The following is an 18,417-nucleotide window of genomic DNA, read 5'->3' as shown; positions in this document are numbered from 1 at the left end:
AGTTCCTGGAGCTCTTCCTAAAATGGCCCACTGGAGGCAACCAGGGGAGCACAGGCACTGATGCCAAACCTACCTGTCCTTCCCATCCAGACCCCACCCCAGATCTGTCCCAGGAGTCAGGACTCCAGCTTCATTATCAGGCAGTCCCTTCTTCTCTCAGGGACCCAGTTTTTTTCGTATGTGAAAAGGGGAGAGGGGGTAGCAAAACTGAAGAGGAAAATGACATAAGGATAACTGCCCAGTTATTAAAGGCTTTCCCATAAAAGTTACCAAGTATATCCAAAGTCCCTTCTTGCTGGGATACTGCAAACTGTCATAACACATACACCTTGGCCATCCCCTAGGTTAGTGTGCACAGACTTACCCCATTACAACATTCCAGAGTTGCTGTGAAGCAGTCAGCTCCTGGTGAAGGGCATGTAGTTGTTTGGAGTCTTCCACCAGAATGAACACTGCTGCAAAGAACAATCTCATATAAGCATTTATCTTTGTTCTGGGATTATTTCTCAAGATAGATTCCTGGAAATTCGCTTACTGGCTTAGAAGATGTATGCATCTTAAATTCTGATACTAGTCGAAAAACATGTGTTAATTCTCAAATTCCACTGGTATTTAGGCTTCACCTGGGGAAATCTGTTTACATGATGCCATCGTGAGACACAACCAGCCTCCTTTTACCTCCCAGCCCTTCCCCTCTGCCTCCAGGAAGTCTGGGGAGGGGCTCCTCAAGCTGCTTCATTATCCAGTTTCCAGGTGGCCCTGCTGCAGGAGGAAGGAACTGCTGCCTTCTACTTGTCCCAGTGCACCTCCCCTAGCACAAGCCTTGGGAAGCAATGGTCCCAGGGGCTGCCACTGGCAGAATTTGCAAGAAGGTCTTTGGGCTGTAGCCCAGGTCCCAGTGGCTTTCCCCAAATGGGCAGTCTGGCCCTCACACACTGGACCGCAATTCCTGGCACTGAGTGCTGGGGACAGAGTCCCTCCTCCGGGCTCACCTGGCTGCACCCATTTCCCCTTCCAGGCCCCCTCTTCTGAACATTCCTGCCCCATAGGCTCCTGTGTCTTTGAGCCTAATGACCAGGGCCCAGTTGTTTCACCTTTACCCAAGACTCCCAAGCCTCCCTTCCCTCAGAGGCAGAGCACCATTTCCCCCAAGAAATCATTTGGGGCTCTGTCTCCCCATCTGTGAAATGGTGAGCATTGGGTGGTGGCACCCACATTTTGAGTGCTGCTGTGAGGAGGGCAGTGTGGCCAACTAGGTTCTAAGAGTTTGCAGGAAAGTCTGGCTTCAGTGGGGAAACCAGGTGAGCCTCCACAGTCATTTTATCAGCATTCGGACTGGCTTAAGGCCTATTAGGGAAAAACTTGATTTTTGTTTTCGGATTTCTTCTCTGCTAAAGTTTAATTAGGACCAAAAGCCATTACAAGGCTGCTCAAGTGTCCTAGATATCTGGGACCAGATGAAGACCCAGAGGCCCAGAAAAGGCCTTGCCCAGATTTAGGCTGACTCCGTGCTGCCGCGCTCTGGGGGATACAAAGTCTGGTGGGAAAGCCAAGGGGGTCCGGTCAACAGGCATTTCACTTTGTGGTACACAGCAAAGCGCAGAGAAGAGAGTGCTGGCGCCGCTGGAGAATACCAAAAGGAACACGCTGGGTTGGGAGTGGTGGACAGAGGAAAGAGAAACCAGCGAGGAGTGCTGGGGGTTTCCAGTCAGGTGGTCTGCCTCAGTAGGCAAAGGGATGGGCTCCGCTGTCTGACCCTCCTGGGCTGAATAACACTAGCTGACTGTGTGACAAGAAGCCAAGTCTAGAGGCCTCTGCAGCTCATGGGTAAACCAGGAGCGGATTCGTTAATAGGACCAACCCCATAACCCAAGGATTAGACGGGATGGTACACACCAGGGGTCTCGCTCTCCATCGCTGTGTTACAAACACTCCTTAAGCGCTGTTTTTACCTCTGGCCGCCACTCGTGTCCTAGACCCAGGAGCTACATGCTTTGGGGTTGTGTCCCAGGCAGCCTTCTACCCGACTCTACCGGCCACTGAGGGCAGAAGAGGCGTCGCATTCAGAGCCAGGTCCTCACCAGCTAGGAGGAAATCCCCGGACTAACCGGGCCTCAGTTTCCTCTCGGTGCAATGGGAACAATTCCACCGCCGGCGGGAGATGTGGCGGAGGGAGCGTTCCCATACGCGTCAGGTTTTGCACGACTTCTCCCCTCCGTAACGGCCCGCACTCCCAGCGCCGAGCACACAGTAGGCGCTCCGGAAACGCTCTACGAAAGGAGGAACGGGCCACTTCCTGCCCCCAAGCGGACTCTCCGGAGGCAGGGTTCCCACCACTCCTCCTCAGAGGCCATGTGGCATTCCTGAGGGTGGGGGTGGGCGCAGGAAGAAGGTGCCCTCCCGGCCCCGCCCCCTCCGGGAGCGGTGGGCGGGACGAAGCCCCTGGCCGCCGACAGCCCGCCCCGCGGGAGGTGGGCGTAGCTCGCCGCGCTCCGCACAAAGTTTGTTTTCTCCCTCCCGGCGGGTGGGGGAGGGCGAGGAAAGCGCGGGGGGGGGGGGGGGGGAGGAGAGGGGATCTGACGTCAGGCCGCGAGGTGCTTTCCAGCCGCGAGCTGTCAGGCCGAGTGTCAGGCCCGGCAGGTACGCGGCGCGCTCTCCCGGCGCCCCCCGCCCCCTGCCAGGACGCCCGGGACCAAGCCCGGGGCCGCGTGGACGGAAAAGCCGCTCCGAAAAGTCAGTGCGGGGCGCAGGAGGGAGACAGAGGCGGGCGGGGGACGCGCGGACAACTTGGAAAGTTTCTTTTTCTCCGCCGGGCGGGGGAGGGGGCGTCGTCCTGGCGCGTGAGAGTGTGGGTGTGTGAGCTCGGGTGTTTGTGAGCCCCGACTGCGGGGTGCGAGCGGGGGCCGGTGGGGGGGACTGTCCCATTCCCCCCGGTTGGAAGCTCTCTCGGGGCCCTTCTGGGGGGCCCAGCTCCTTACGATCCCAGCCTGTGAGAGGGCCGCCCCTGCCCCGGGCCGGGGTGAGCGCGCGGGGGGCGGGTTTGTTTGGTTTAAAAAGTGCACGTTGCTAACCGCCGGCAGTGCCCCCCCACCCCCCGCCGCGGCCGAGCCGAGGTGGGGGCCGTCGAGAGTGACAGCTGCGGGTGGGGGCAGCGGGAAGGGCCCGGGGCTGGGGGGCTGGGGAGCCCGCGCGAGTTCCCCTTTCCTGGAACAAAGGAAAGTCTGTCTCGGAGGCATCTGTCACTCCCAGGCGGGCCAAGGAAGCAAGGCGCGTGGGGCTGGCGACCCGAAGAAAGTTTGTGTGCGTCCGGACCCTCGGGCCAGCCGAGCGTGAGCCGAGCCTCCCGCTGGGGAAGCGCGCAGTCTCCCGGGCAGGGGGCGGCCAACATGGAGTCTGGGCGCAGGGCTGGGGGGGGGCGGTGCGGAGGTGGGAGCCCAGCCCCCTCCCCTCCCCCTCCGGGCCGAGTTCGGAGCACAAAGCCGAGCGCGCAGGCTCGGCCATCCCCGCGCCCCGAAGAGTCAGCCAGCGCCGAGCGGCGGGGGAAGGGGGTGGGAACCAAACTTTTTCCTGCCCCGGGACAGACACGTGAGTTTTCTTTCTTCCAGAGCCCCCGCCCCACCACATTTCGGGTCCGAGGGGAAGCTGGGGTGCCGAGTCTGGCGCGGGGTAGGGGGCTGAGGGGTGCAGGCGCCCCTAGCGCAGGCCGATTCCCCGCCGCCCCGGGAGCCATGTGCTCCGACTAGGTCTGGGCCGCGGGGGAGGCTGCGCGCTTTGTGTGAACTGCTGGGAATGCAGCTTGAGTGCGCGGCCGGGGGAGTGTCGGGGCGAGCTGTGGGAGTTGTCAGAAAGTTCGTTCGGGAGTGGCCGCAGGTCGGCGTCGTGGAGTGTGTAGGAGGGTGCACCCGGTGTCGTGTCGTGAGGGTGCTGCCACAGGCCAGTTGGGGTATAAGAATTGATCGCTGGTGTGATGACGTTTGGAGTTTCCCCAGAGTTCGTGGGTGGGCGGGTCGGTTGGAGTTTGTGGGTAGACATGTATCCAGGAATTGGGCTGTGTCGTGGGTACCAGTTGTTCGTGCTGGACGTGGGATTCAGTAAACTATGTGGGTGCTGTGTTTGTCGGTGAAAATCATGGTGGTTCTAGGAGCTCAGCGATGGTTTGGTGCCTGTTATCTCAGCGCTGTTAAGAAGGTTGCCTGGTGGTGAGGGCGTGTGTGTCTGTCTCGTTGGGGGTGGGGGCGGTGTATGTTGGAACCTCCGGGATTGTAAACTGGAGTGCAGGACACCAGTGGAGAGAGTTCTGTGTAGACTGAAGGGTCATCTCCGTGGGCCACTTCGGGAACCCTGCAGACTGGGACTTGGCTGGTAGCCAGGGTGGAATTTGTACAGATAACCCTGAGTAAACTTCTCATAGCTTGCCAGAGCTGCATCCCCGAGCCCAGATCCCAGCTGCCCTAGCCAGCTAGACCTCAGAAACTTGACTTCAGAAAGCAGCCTGCTCTTGGTGTTCTCTGAGGAGTGGCACCTCTAACCAATGCCTGTCTCACCTCCAGGTGGCCTGGCTGGGAGAGTAGACCCTTCCCTCGAAAGCCTGGCCTAGCCAGCCCAGATATCTGGGCTCTGGCCCAAGTCGAGGAAACAAAACCTGGGAGATGCCAGAGTCTGTTGGCCCAGCCTGCTGGGTAGCTGTTAAAAGGCTGAGGAGGGAGGAGCCTCCAGATTCTGGCTTTAGCTTGCCCTGGAACTTTTGGTTTTAAAATGTAAATCTCTTTTGCATGTGTGAACAAGAAGTTTGTCAGGGGGATGAGCAACTGAGTTGGGTTGTCTAGGGAAACACCTTCCTTCATTTGACAGGTGAAGAGGGGGCTCAAGCCCAGAGGGGAGAGCACACTTGCCAAGGTCACATAGCCAAGATGGGAAAACCAGAGCGCAGCCTTGCTCATTTATCTGAATTTTTGAGGAGTTGATTCATGGACCAAGCCAGGGGCTTAGATGACAAAGGAGAATGTCTGAGACAACCAATAGGGATGACTCAACACTCTTCTCTGCATGGTACACAGTAGGTGCAGTAAATGTTATGCTGTAGGGACATGGTGATTAATAGACTTTCCAGACCTGGGCAGCAAGATGGTATAGACTTTGGAGGTTTGAGAGGAGTTGGTTGGTGATGGTGGCAAACCTTGGTCCAAACCATATTTCCATACCATATCCTGGAGTTGTAATTTTTTTTTTTCATAACAGTTTTCTTGAGATGTAACTCCCATACCATACAACTTACCCATTTAAAGCAAACAAGTAATGGTTTAGTATATTCACAACTATGTAGCTACCACCACAGTCAATTGTAGAACATTTTTATCACCTTAAAAAGAAACTCCAGGGGCGCCTGGGTGGCGCAGTCGGTTAAGCATCCGACTTCAGCCAGGTCACGATCTCGCGGTCCGGGAGTTCGAGTCCCGCATCAGGCTCTGGGCTGATGGCTCAGAGCCTGGAGCCTGTTTCCGATTCTGTGTCTCCCTCTCTCTCTGCCCCTCCCCCGTTCATGCTCTGTCTCTCTCTGTCCCAAAAATGAATAAACGTTGAAAAAACAAATTTAAAAAAAAAAAAAAAAAAAAGAAACTCCATACCCCTTTAGCTATCATCCTTCTCTTCCCGTCCAGCCTCTTCTAAATATTTCATTAAGTTGGAATCATATGTGTTCTTTGTGACTTGCTTCTTTCACTTAGTATATTTTCAAGGCTCATCCACACTGTAATGTGGATCAGGACTTAGCAACTTTTTGTGGCCAAATAATATTCCACTGTGTGGATGGACTACATTTTTGCTTATCCATTCCTCCGTCGATGGACACTTGGGTTGTTTCCACCTTCTGGCTATTACGAGTAACGTTGCTGTAAACATTTCTGTTGAAGGCTTTGTGTGAACATAAGTTTTTCATTTCTCTTTGGAAGATGCCTAGGAGTGAAATTATTCGATCTCATAGTACCTGTTTAAGTTAAGGGCTTTCTCTCTGGGCCTTGGTTATCTTACTTATAAAATGACAATAATAGTAGTATCTCTCTTAACAAGGGCTTTGTGAGGATTGAATGAGATAATAAGTGTTGAAGTGCTCAGTATAGAGCATGGAAAACAGACTCTAGTGGTAGCTGTAATTATTTCTAGTCCAGTACTGCTTATTAATAAGCTGCCATTTACTTCAGTAGTCATCTACTGGCCCCATGAAATGGAGGCATCTTGGACTCTTCCCTTCTAGGTTGCCCAGGCCATAGTATAGCCTGAGACTTTGATTTGCTATTCCCCCATTTCTGGTGTCCCAAGTTCTAATAATGATGTGTTTGGGGACAGGGAAAGGGTGAGAGGCAATGTGTGGTAATAATGTCCCCATCCCCTTTGTCACTTGTTCCAGGCTTGCCCAAGGTCCAGCCTAGCCCCTAGACACCATGTCAGACAGTGATCTGGGTGAGGATGAAGGCCTCCTCTCCCTGGCAGGCAAGAGGAAGCGCAGAGGGAACCTGCCCAAAGAGTCGGTGAAGATCCTCCGGGACTGGCTGTATTTGCATCGCTACAACGCCTACCCCTCAGAACAGGAGAAGCTGAGCCTTTCTGGACAGACCAACCTGTCAGTGCTGCAGGTAAGAAGCAAGCAGCGGGAGACCTGGGTTCTAGTCCTGTCTAAGCCCTGTCACTAATGCACTTTGTGACCCCATGAGGAACTACCTCCCCCCTTCGCCCCCCTGACTCTCCCTGCCTCACAGGAAGACAATGACATGAAGTCCTTGAGCTAGATATCAGTTTTGGAGAGTTCTGAAGAGGCAAGGCGTCATTATTAAAGTCTTGATGTCATTAACAATGAAGGCCATGGGAAGGCTAGAAGGCATTGAGTGTTTGGGATTTGGCCTCCAGCCCCAGAGCAGTGTTTGGGTAGTGACTTGGTTGTAGAAAGGCAGCTAGTGGTCTGCAGTGTGGTTAAAAAATGAGTTGGGATCACGGTCAAGGAAAGGGCAGAGAATTCAGAGGTTCTGGGTTCAAAACCCAGTTCTGCTACATAGGAGCTGTAGACATCTTGATTGCTCTCATCTGTAAAGTGGGGATTAGAATCTTCCCCTGCCTGAATTGTTAATAAGGAGCAGATTCAGAATTGGATGTGAAAGTGCTGACTGGCTGGCTCAGCCAGTGGAATGTGCGACTCTTGATCTTGGGGTTGTGAGTTCGAGCCCCAGGTTGGGTATAGAGATTACTTAAAAATAAATTTTTAAAAAGTTTTTGTTAACGTTTATTTATTTTTGAGAGAGAGAGAAAGAGAAAGACAGAGCATGAGCAGGGGTAGGGCAGAGAGAGAGGGAGAGAGTGGCCCAAAAATCTTGAGGCACCTAGTTGGCTCAGTCAGTTAAGCATCCAACTTCGGCTCAGGTCATGATCTCACAGCTCATGGGTTGGAGGCCCATGTTGGGCTTTGCACTGACGGCTCAGAGCCTAGAGCCTGCTTTGGATTCTGTGTCTCCCTCCCTGCACCTCCCCTGCTTGCACTGTCTGTGTGTGTGTGTGTGTGTCTCTCTCTCAAAAATAAACGAACATTAAAAAAATTTTTTTTAATAAAATCTTTAAAAAAAAAAAAGAAGAAAGAAAGAAAATAGGGGCACCTGGTGGCTTAGTCAGTTAAGTGTCTGACTCTTGGTTTTGGCTCAGGTCATGATCCCACAGTTTCCTTGAGTTCAAGCCCCGAATCAGGCTCCCAGCTTACAGTGCGGAGCCTGCTTAGGATTCTCTCTCTCACCCTCTCTCTCTCTCTCTGCCCCTCCCCCACTCGCACTGTCTCTGTCAAAATAAATATATAAACTTTAAAAAAGAGAAAAAAACAAGGTAAGTGCTTTGTAAACCTTGCACATGAGCATATCTGAAAATTGTGTTATCTACTTTTTGTCAGAGTGCAAGGTATTATCTCCTTTGAACTGCCCCAACTGCTGATATGTAGGTGTGGTTCTGTTTTCAAAGTGCTGAGGCAGGACACCCTGGACTACCACTACTTTGCTTCCAGTTTGGCTCTTACCTACCTGAGAGACACAGAGCAGTCCCTCAGCCTAACAAAGGCCCACCCCCTACCCCACTGGACCCCAGTGCTTCCGTCATGAGCCAGCTAAGCCTCACCCTAAGCCCCTCTGCCACCTGTTGTACCTCTGTCTTTTCCTAGCCTATTACTTCAATCTACGATGCTGTCTCTCCCTCCTTCCCTGACTCTACTCTGAACCTCCCATCTCTTCCCAGCTCCCATCCCTCCTCCATGATGCCTCATGGTGAGTATTCAGCCCTTAGAACTCCTGTCACTTGACTTTATACTTTCTGGGTAGTGGTTAATGGGAGTCTGTCTGCAAGAAAGGCTCTAGAATTACAGACCCTGACTCAGATCCCATCTTCTCCACAAGAGGAAGCCTGGACGTTGGCCAGGTCCACTGCCTTTTCCTGAGCCTCATTTCCTCAACTGAGAAAGGGAGATGATTGTTGGCACTTTCATAGCACATAAGGGGGAGGAACGGAGAAGATGAATTCAAGGCTCACTGTGAAGTGAGCACAGAGTGGGTGTTTCTGCTCTTATCCTCATCTCTCCTAGATCATAGGTCTTGGACTGACCCTACATGTCTAGTAGCAGTGCCTAGTATTTCATGGTATACCACTGAGCACTCCCAACTACAGTTGAGATCCCAGAAAGGAACCAGACACATCCCTACCTTCAAGGAATATCTAGTCTAGGATGGGAAATTGAGGGAAGACCTAGCCATTGGTGTTTGCAGAAAGTGATCACTGCTGGGACAAAGGCAGCAGAGACCCAGGTAGGGCTTCTAAGCCAGTGTGGAGCTTCAAAAGGCCTCCCAGAAGAAGTGGACTTGAACTACGGGATGTAGAACAACACAGGCCAAAGGCTGGAACCTGAGAACCAGGATTACTTAGATAGGCTCTTTGTTGGTCTTCTGCCTCCAGCCTTTTTCCCTCAGTCCATTCTCACCTCTCTCTCTCTCTCTTTTTTTTTTTTAAGTTTATTTATTTTTCAGAGAGACAGAGACAGCTTGAGCAGGGGAGAGGCAGAGAGAGAGGGAGAATCTCAAGGAGGCTCCACGTTGTCAGCACAGACTCTGAGGCAGGCTTGAACTCATGAAACAGTGAGATCATGACCGGAGCCAAAGTCTGATGCTTAACTGACTGAGCTACCCAGGCGCCCCATGAATTGGGTTTACTAATCGGTTCATGAAATGGACAGCATCTTATCTAACATCTAACAAGTAGAGAAATGTTCCCCTCAGCCCATTCTCTTGAACACACAAGTATAAATCTGATTATGTCATACACTCCATGGATCCCATTGTCCTCTGGATAGAGTCTAAACTCAAGAGCTCATCAGCCTCATCTCTCAGTCCTTCCTTTCTCTGAGGCCTGTGAACCTTCAGACCTCTGTGCCTCTGGGCCTTCTCCTGTGGCTTCTTCCTGACTTTTCTGAACTGGCACACTCCATTTAAGCATTTCCTCATGAAAGCATTCTTTGCCTGGCTTTGAGGCCACTGCTGTATATTCCTGGTACACCTCATACCTGTGCTGTCAAACCACACATCATACTGTATTGAAATTGCTTTTTTTTTTTTTTAATTTTTTTTTTTCAACGTTTATTTATTTATTTTTGGGACAGAGAGAGACAGAGCATGAACGGGGGAGGGGCAGAGAGAGAGGGAGACACAGAATCGGAAACAGGCTCCAGGCTCTGAGCCATCAGCCCAGAGCCCGACGCGGGGCTCGAACTCCCGGACCGCGAGATCGTGACCTGGCTGAAGTCGGACGCTCAACCGACTGCGCCACCCAGGCGCCCTTGAAATTGCTTTTTGTCAGGGTCACTGTTTCTTATATCTGAGTAATGTACCAGTTTCTTTTAAAGAAGTTATTTTTCATGGACCCGCTTCCTCCTGTCATGTTGACTTGAAACATTTTTATTATCATTATCGTTTAAGCACATACAAACATAAAACTGGGTTAAAAAAAAAAAAACAACTTCTTGCTTTTGCTCCTATAAATTGTAAAATAACCAGTTTTCCAAAGTAAATAAATATCAAACCAATGAGACTCTATCTAACTGCATTAATGTAAAACGGTAGGTGGGGATGGTGTTTGGCTGACTGGGCTGTGGTGTTGCAGTATGAAAAAGGCACAGACTCTGGAGTTGAGCAAGTCTGGATTACCAGAGGCCATGGTGCTCCTACTCGAGATCAGAATGGAAACATAAAGTTAAACCTTCTTGTGAGAACTAGTGGATCCCTGGAGGATATATCCCTGATCCCATTTAGAGAAATATAAGTCTGGGGCAAGGATTTGCTTTTGGAAACTTCTGAGGAAGGGCACCTGGATCCTGGCGTGTTCTGGTGGGAAAGGTTCCATTGGTGGCCTCCCTGCTCTAGAGTCATGCTGAGAGTTAAGGAGCAGTGGGGACCATGTGGCCCTTGGTGGAAACTATACCATGAATCCCAAATGGCCCCTATCCATACACCTCTGGTTGGTGGTCTTACAGGCACCTTGGATTTCTCGATTGGAAACTTCTCCAAGCTGGCTCCTGCCCTTTCTAAGGGGTTCCCCTCAACTGCCCTTTCTCAGCTCATTTGGTCAGTCACCAAATTCTAAACATTCACCCCTTAAATATTTCTATAATATGGCTTTCCTACACCACTTGTCACTCTATTTAAAACCCTTCAATGAGTCTTACCAACCTAGTGACAATATTGCTTGACCCTGTCTGCAGAGCGGGCCTCATCCCTTCCCCCCATATTCATGCCACACTGATCAGTACCCCAGACCACTTTGTTCCCACTACTGACCAGGGAGACCCCCAACCCTCAAAGGAGATGTGTGCTCCCACAGTACCAGGACTGGGTCAGCATTTGGACAATGAACTATAACTGCTTTTTAGAACACACCAAACTCCAGAGGCCAAGTCTTACTTAACACTGGATCCCAAGTGTTTAGCTCAATGCCTGGTATCTGGTAGGTGCTCAGTAAATAATTGTTGAATTGATGGAAAATGAAGAAGTCCTGGAAATGTCAACAGGCAGGACCTCAAAAGTAAGGAAATGTAGGGGCCCCTCAATTGGGAAAAATTGCCTTAAGTCCCTGGAGGCATCTCTTTTTCCTATATTTAATTTAAAAAATTTTGCTGTTTATTAAGAACATTTGCAAATATCCACAAAAGAGAATATTCTAATGCACTCCTGGTACCAATCACCTGGCTTCAACAAGCATCAGCATTTTGCCAAGCTTGTTTTCTCTCTCCCTGGGGACAGCTCTTTTGATTGTCTCCTTTAACTGGCCCAGGAGCAATCTCATTAGCAAGTCAATGAGTCATTTAACTAACTGGTTTGCTGGTACTGGCCTGGGGCTAGGCAGTTGGGAGGGTAAGACCAAAAAAAAAAAAAAGTCATTTTTGAAGGGTTTTCACTGGTCCCTGTGACACCCTATAAGCCCACTTTATTGCTGTGGTTTCTGACTGTTCTCAGGGGCCGTTTGCCTATTGGGGAGGGAAGGGTAACCTGGCAGAGGGGGCTCAGGCCCCACTCTTTCACTCTACTACTGATGGGGTTGTCCTGTGTGCTGGAAACTGGTAGAACAGGCACTATCCCTGCCCTTGGGTAGGGTCCTGTGGGGAGGGAAGACCATATTTAGTGAACTAAGAATTCAGTGTAACTAACTACCAGTGTAATTGGTATAAAAAAAAAAAGACACCAATGTGGGGTCAGCTGAGCTCCCCATTCCTTGAAGTCCATTAGGACTCCATTCAAATGCAGCTTCCTAAGAGAAGCCTTTCCCAAAGCTGGAGGGAGGGTGAGGGAGGGGGGAGGTTAAGCCATTGGTTCCCGAGCCTGGGGAAGCAGAACTTGGGGGAGCTTGTTTAAAAATACACATTCCTGGGGCACCTGGGTGGCTAGGTCAGTTAAGCAGCAGACTTTGTCTCGGGTCATGATCTCATGGTTCGTGGGTTTGAGTCCTCTCTCTGCCCCTCCCCCACGCTCGCGCGCTCGCACTCTCTCTCTTTCTCTCAAAGATAAACATTAAAAGAAATAAAAATAACACATTCCTGATCCTGCCACCATCACTGGATCTATAGAGCAGATGAGAGATAGTGTTTTTTTGTTTTGTTTGTTTTTTAAAATAATCTCCACACCTAACGTGGGGCTCAAACTCACAACCGGGAGATAAGAGTCGCATACTCTTCCAGCTGAGTGAGCCAGGCACCCCAAGATAGTTACTTTTTTAAGTCCCCCTCAAGGGGATTCTGATAGCCACATGACTTTAAGAACACCTGGGTATGGGTGGTCACAACACACATTGAAGGTACAGTGATGTTTAGGGAAGGTCTTTTCCATGCCCTTCACTTACTCCCTTTTGTTTCTTTCACAGTTGAAAAGACATTAAAATTAAAGCACTTGCGTTGCCTTCTTCAAAGGCCCTCCTCTGATCCTCATGGCCTTCATCAGCTTCCTGGTGCTCCCCCCTTCAACTCCCATTTGCCACAGTGATTCCTCCCACATTCTTCATCCCAGCCACTGATAAAAAAAAAAAAAAAAAAAATACTGGCAGGACAGCAGGCTTTCAGATAGGGGCCCTGTTTTATGGTAGAGAGAGGCTTTCAGGCACCCAGCCTGTGTTGTGCCATATCAATGACAGAATTCACCTTGGCATTCTCCCTACCAACTCCCCAAGGACCTTGAGTGGGGGCAAGCCAAATACACTCTTTTCCTGACTTGGGCATGGGTTGGGCAGCTGGAAGGGGCTACAGAGAATCCTGATAGCCTACCCTCACAGCTGGCACTAGTGGTGCACTCAGGCGTCCTGCCCTTGCCTGGCCCCCCTCAGCTGTGCATTTCTATCGGATGAGAAGACAAAACAGACAGTATGCTGCCAAGTTTTCTGTGGACCAGGGTGAGCATGTGGAAAAGTATATGTGGGGGCGGGGGGTGTTTTTCTGCTGTTCTTTTCCAGAATTCTAAGCCAAAATGGGAGGCGCAGCTAGGGGCTAGGTGCCCACACAGCTGCTAGTAAACGCCTAAGCTCCCCTCCCCAAGACTGCTTTCTCAACAGAAATGCTCATCCCTACTTCACTTGACCCAGGTCACTGTGACCTGACCATCTCCCCCACATGGAGAGCTAAGGTGAGCAGGCTCAGTATCCTCTGGTAGAACAGGTAGCAGGGAAGGCAGCTGCAGGATGCAGAAATGGTAGCATCTGAGCAAGCAGAGAAGGCTTCGGTCTCTTCACCTGGCAGTGGGGATTGCTTGAAACAGAGTCCAGCCTTCAAACTGGTGACCTTGAGCAAGTTACTGAAGCCCTCTGATCAGGGCCTCTGTTCACTGGTTCAAATAAAGTGATCATCACAGAATCTGTCTCATAAGCTATAGAATAAATGAGTAATTAGATGAGAAATGTTCAGAACAGCACCTGATTGGTTTTAGGATTATGATCATGATTATTCAGTTATCTGTTCTGTTTGGTAAGGCACAGCAAAGCACAGTAAGAGCAGCAGTAGGAGCCCTAAAGCCAGGAGACCTGGCTCTACACTTGGAGCCTGGGTGACTTTGGGCAAATTCTTTGTCTTTCAAGAGTTTGGTTCCCTTTTTAGTACTTCAGGGACACTGCTCACTGCCTTCCAGGCTTGTATGCAGATCAAACGTAACACAAGTGAGGGGCACCTGGGTGGCTCAGTCAGTTAAGCGTCCGACTTCGGCTCAGGTCATGATCTCGCAGTTCGTGAGTTCGAGCCCCACATCGGGCTCTGTGCTGACAGCCCGGAGCCTGGAGCCTACTTCGGATTCTGTGTCTCCCCCTCTCTCTTCCCCTCCCCTGCTCACACTCTGTGTCTGTCTCTCAATAATAAATAAACGTTAAAAAAAAAAAAAAAAAAAACACAAGTGAGATGGCTGGCATGATACTTGGTATCAAAGGTGCTTGTTCCTTTCCTTTGCCGCGCCCAGCCGTTCAGCCTTACCTCTCTCTGGGGCTCCCCTGCAGCTATAGAGCATTCAGGTCAGCCAGTGTCACTGATTGACTGGTGTTGTGTGTGCTCACGTGTACTGGGAAGACCATAGAGATGAAGAAAAATGAATGAAAATCCCCCACACCAGGCTGGAATGGAGAGGAAAGAGAAGCCACAAGGCTCTGGATCTGTCCTGACCAGGATCTTTCCCAGCCTGACAGGGCCAGGAGCCTAGTGGTCCCTGCACCTGTGGAATGGGTACAGCTGCAGCCTGCTGGGCAAGGAGCCATGCCAACTCCAGGCACCAGCTCCTGTCATAGGTGATTGTCCGATTGGCTGGGTAGAGGCAGATAGAGTCCACAGAAAGAAGGTACCCAGGGGCTTGTCCTGGGGATGGGCCGAGAAAGGTGATAAGCAGGGGTAGAAACTGGTACAGGAGCCCTAAGGAAAGCTGGGCCTTTGATCCATTCAGTAAACAGTAATGTTAGGCATTACTGCAGCCCACACAGTTCCCAATATCCCAGCACATAGGAGGTAAGGGGGAGAGGGTTCCTGTCTTTGCCCCCTACAGCAGCTGGTGCTTGCTTGGTGAATATCTGTTGATAAACTGGAAGAAGAGACAAGGGTCAGGAGAAGGATCTACAGTGTGAAATGTAGGTCAGGCCACTCTTGAGGCCCTTTAGTGGTTTCTCCTGGTGTTCTGGCCAGTGGGATAAGCCCTGCCTGCTTCTGTCAGTTCTATCCTGAGTCCCCAAAGACTAGATCGGGTCTTCCCATTATTGTCCCCTCCACTGGACCTTCCCTTCATTGGCTGAATCATAGTTGCAATTTTATATTCACTTGTATGATGACTTCAATTCTCAACTCCTAACACGAATGTGTCTGAGGACTGGGATTGTGTCTCTGTTGTTTGGCTGCTGTGTTTCTGGGGCCAGGAACTTAGGTGCTTCATAGCTGGTTTTGATTGAGTGAACTGACCACAGACTCCTACGCATTCCAGATATGTAACTGGTTCATCAACGCCCGACGGCGGCTTCTACCAGACATGCTTCGGAAGGATGGCAAAGACCCCAACCAATTCACCATCTCTCGCCGCGGGGGTAAGGCCTCAGATGTGGCCCTGCCCCGTGGCAGCAGCCCCTCAGTGCTGGCTGTGTCTGTACCGGCCCCCACCAATGTGCTCTCCTTGTCTGTGTGCTCCATGCCACTCCACCCAGGCCAGGGGGAAAAGCCAGCAGCCCCCTTCCCACAAGGGGAGCTGGAGCCTCGTAAGCCCCTGGTAAGCCCTGGCAACACACTCACCCTACTGACCAGGGCCGAAGCCGGAAGCCCCACAGGTGGACTCTTCAACACACCACCGCCCACACCCCCAGAGCAGGACAAGGAGGACTTCAGTAGCTTCCAGCTGTTGGTGGAGGTGGCGCTACAGAGGGCTGCTGAGATGGAGCTTCAGAAGCAGCAGGACCCATCACCCCCCTTACTGCACACTCCTATTCCCTTAGTCTCTGAAAACCCCAAGTAGGCATCTGCCAAAAGGGGTGCTCGAGGCTCGAGCCAGCTGTCCTGGGTTTCCATTTTGGTTCCCTTTCATACAGAGGGTTTTCTTTGGATCACTGCCAAACATCGGGGTCATCTCCTCTGTCCAGAGGTCTTTAGCAGGGAGATGCCAGCTGGTGTCACTGCACTGTGATGGGGACCTCTCTGCTGACTGCCATTTCTCCAGGCCTCCTCAGTGATGAGATTGAGATCGGAGACAGGCATGGTGCTGCTGCTGCTTCTCCAGAGAATGCCCAGGACACCTTTGTTCCAGCCTGCTTTCCTAGGCTGGGCACAGGAAACCTACTACATTCAGACCTATGCCCCTGAGCTGGGCCTCTTTTTTGTTAAGCCAAGTGTGGACATTCCAAGTTCGTAAGTGTGAACAAAAGAGAAGAGGAACCCAGAAGATGTAACAGAACTGACTCCAGTTGAATGTTTAGGTTTTCACTAAACTTTGTGTTTATTTTTCCCTTTTTGCTGGGGTTTGCATTAATGGAGTAGTTAGCCCAGGTGTGGGGAGTGAGTGTGTTGCGTGATGGAGTCTGATGAACTGAGAACCATGCACCACTGCAACTGGTGTTTTACAAGGAAGGAGTATTTTTATTTTGGGGACCAGCTAACTCTCAATTCCAAAACATTGTTGTATTGTTGTTTTGATTTACCAAAAAAAAGAAAAAAAAAATCTGGGGCTTTGGCTTTTCTGCATCAGGCACAGAAGGGAATAAAGCCTTCTTAAGTATAAAGAGAGGGTCCAACAGAGAATCTGACCAAACCTTCTAAGCACAGAGCAGAGAAGGATGATAAAACCAGAGAGGTGTTTTTTTTGGGGGGGGGGGGGGGGGAGGGGTGTTTTTATTTTTTTTTTATTTTATTTTTTACTATATTTTGGGGAATGGGGGAAGTAAGCTAGACCAAGGCAGTGGGTTTTTTGGTTGTTGATTTTTTTTTTCCTCTTTAATGTTTTCCCCTTCTTTATCCTTGAAAGCTTCACCCTGCAGCCTGAGTTTTGAATACCTTTAAGAACTTGGATTAGTGGGACCAGAATGTCAAAAGCTCCCGGTAGCTCCTACTTGGAGAGAAGTGAGCCATCTACTGGTCAGGAAGCCCTGTAGCCGACTCAAGTGGGCAGCTTTTCCCACGATGGTGGCAAGAAACTATTCCTGGAAGAAGTAAGGAATGGTGCCCCCAGCTGCTGAGGAACTGCCTTTTAAGGAGGCTGGGGCTGGAAATCAGTTATGAAGCCTGTTCACTGTGTCTTTGTGTTGCACCTTTTTTTTAAATTGGAGTTGCAGAGGCCTCTGCCCTGAACTTCACAGTGAAACAAATCATAGTTGGTCTTACTCTTCTCCCTGCTCCCCATTTTTTATTTTGCTGTCTCACTGCTGACAGCATTCAACAGCAATATGCCCCATCTTTTTATATATCCTAAGAACACTAATCCTAGGTTATTATTAGCCAAAATATTTTTGTTCCGAATAACATTGTTACTGGGCCAAAAGACCAGTCAGGAGCCCCCAGCCTGTAGTTTCCTGAAGTTGCTAAGTCAGACACAAGGGGGAGATTCCTGGGGAGTGACTGACTTGGGTGGACCTGGCCAGAAGAAAGGCAGCAACATGTGTTCTGTCCTTTCTGGGATCATCCCTAAAGTTTTCAGGGAGGCTACCCAACTTCTCAGTAGCTCAGCCTACCCATTGCTGTGGGAATGGGGATTGGTTATTTAAGGAGATGGAGCTTTGCTCTGAGTGGGCAAGTTTCCTAGGCTCTCTTTTGCCGCCCCACTGCCTCCTTGCATGTCCCAGGGGGATCAGGGATCCTCACCCTCCTGAGGCCCAGCTGGGAAAGAAAGAACATAGCACCTTCAAAATTAGTTGAAGTTGCCGTTTGCCCAGCTTCTTCTACCCCACCCACGTGTGTGAGCCCAGGTCTAGTGTGACTGTTGGGAGATGCTTTTAGCAAGAGACCCTGGAAGTGTGTCGGGCTGGGGTGGTGCACTGAGCGGTAGAGGTGGTGAGGGGTGAGGGAGCCATGCTGCTGAATTCTGGTTGGCATTCCCCCCTTGTGCAAGATGGGGAGGCTGGGGGTGGGGCAGCCTCTGCTTGGTTCGGTTGTGAGATAAACCTGGAGAAGACAGTTATCCCGTTGAATTATTTGAGCAAAAAACTACTGTAAATAACTTGATTTTGTCTTTTGTCAAATAAAGTTTGTTTTTGGTTTTTGTTTTGTTTTTTAAAGCAGAAACAGATTGACCCACCATGACCCTGGGCCCAGCCTGGAGATAAGGCAATTGCTGAGTTCTTACTAGGCCTTATTGCTTTCCCCTCCCTCTAGTAGCCACCTGTAAGTGTTGTACGCCCTATGTCCTTATTTCCTTGGCTTCAGTCCTGTTCCATACCCCATTCATCACAGTGTGCAGGGAGCATATGCATCCCAAGCTGAACCAGTCTTCCCTGGGATAGTCAGGCTTTGAGTTTGGTGAGTGGTGAGGGAACTTAGGGAGCTAGCAAATTTATCCTCCCCCTCAACCAGCGAGGAAAGCCCAGGACTGCAGTATGATGCCAGCACACACAAAAAGGCAGAGATGAAATGGATGCTCTAGTCATGTCTGAAAGTGGTACCACCTCTGGACTTCCCTATTATGTAAGCATTAAATTCCCCTTTTTTGCTTAAGCTAGCTGTAGGTTTCATTTATTTCATAATGAAATGACTGTACACTTAATTGCAGCCCAAATGGTGCCAAATCAAGGACTGAAGCCGTAAAGGGTTTTGCTTTATGCCCGGGCCTACACAGTGTTCACAGTATTCATTATTGCTTTAATTTTTGTACACACGTGAAAGAAGTGAGATGCCCTTTGCAGAGGTAAAGAAACTGGGGGTTGGTTAAGTTA

At 50.5% G+C, this 18,417-nt stretch overlaps 2 protein-coding genes across 6 annotated transcripts; one reads left to right on the top strand and one right to left on the bottom strand.

Annotated features, from left to right (window-relative positions):
* Nucleotides 1–244: 244 nt before the first annotated feature.
* Nucleotides 245–4,032, bottom strand: LOC123579815. Its single transcript, XM_045443826.1, has 3 exons — nucleotides 3,771–4,032; nucleotides 2,082–2,514; nucleotides 245–455 (listed from the first exon to the last, which is right to left on the bottom strand). Exons 1-3 carry the CDS (start codon nucleotides 4,030–4,032, stop codon nucleotides 341–343), a joined length of 810 nt encoding a protein of 269 aa, XP_045299782.1. The 3' UTR covers nucleotides 245–340.
* TGIF2 (TGFB induced factor homeobox 2) lies at nucleotides 2,393–17,745 on the top strand. 5 transcript variants are annotated; one of them, XM_045444692.1, is made up of 3 exons: nucleotides 2,393–2,501; nucleotides 6,404–6,629; nucleotides 14,994–17,745. In XM_045444692.1, the coding sequence occupies exons 2-3, from the start codon at nucleotides 6,438–6,440 to the stop codon at nucleotides 15,513–15,515; spliced, it is 714 nt and encodes a 237-aa protein (XP_045300648.1). In that variant the 5' UTR covers nucleotides 2,393–2,501; nucleotides 6,404–6,437; the 3' UTR covers nucleotides 15,516–17,745. The 5 variants fall into 5 exon arrangements, with proteins under 5 accessions (XP_045300648.1, XP_045300646.1, XP_045300649.1 ...); XM_045444690.1 differs by having other exon boundaries at nucleotides 2,479–2,733; XM_045444693.1 differs by lacking the exon at nucleotides 2,393–2,501 and adding an exon at nucleotides 2,569–2,640.
* The last annotated feature ends 672 nt before the right edge of the window (nucleotides 17,746–18,417 follow it).

Source organism: Leopardus geoffroyi, chromosome A3, assembly GCF_018350155.1.
Source record: "Leopardus geoffroyi isolate Oge1 chromosome A3, O.geoffroyi_Oge1_pat1.0, whole genome shotgun sequence".
Taxonomy (NCBI): Eukaryota; Metazoa; Chordata; class Mammalia; order Carnivora; family Felidae; genus Leopardus; species Leopardus geoffroyi.
Note: the sequence above shows the minus strand (reverse complement) of the source record. Positions and strands in the feature narration are given on the sequence as shown.

What these genes read in the sequence shown, in the direction of transcription:
- LOC123579815 (XM_045443826.1), bottom strand. Translation starts at nt 4,032, where the DNA reads ATGTCTACCCACAAACTCCAACCGACCCGCCCACCCACGAACTCTGGG. An exon ending in TTCCCAGCAGTTCACACAAA is followed by an intron (nt 2,515 to 3,770) that starts GCGCGCAGCCTC and finishes ACCCGCCGGGAG; the next exon opens with GGAGAAAACAAACTTTGTGC. An exon ending in CGGGGATTTCCTCCTAGCTG is followed by an intron (nt 456 to 2,081) that starts GTGAGGACCTGG and finishes TGTTCTTTGCAG; the next exon opens with CAGTGTTCATTCTGGTGGAA.
- TGIF2 (XM_045444692.1), top strand. Translation starts at nt 6,438, where the DNA reads ATGTCAGACAGTGATCTGGGTGAGGATGAAGGCCTCCTCTCCCTGGCA. An exon ending in CCAACCTGTCAGTGCTGCAG is followed by an intron (nt 6,630 to 14,993) that starts GTAAGAAGCAAG and finishes TACGCATTCCAG; the next exon opens with ATATGTAACTGGTTCATCAA.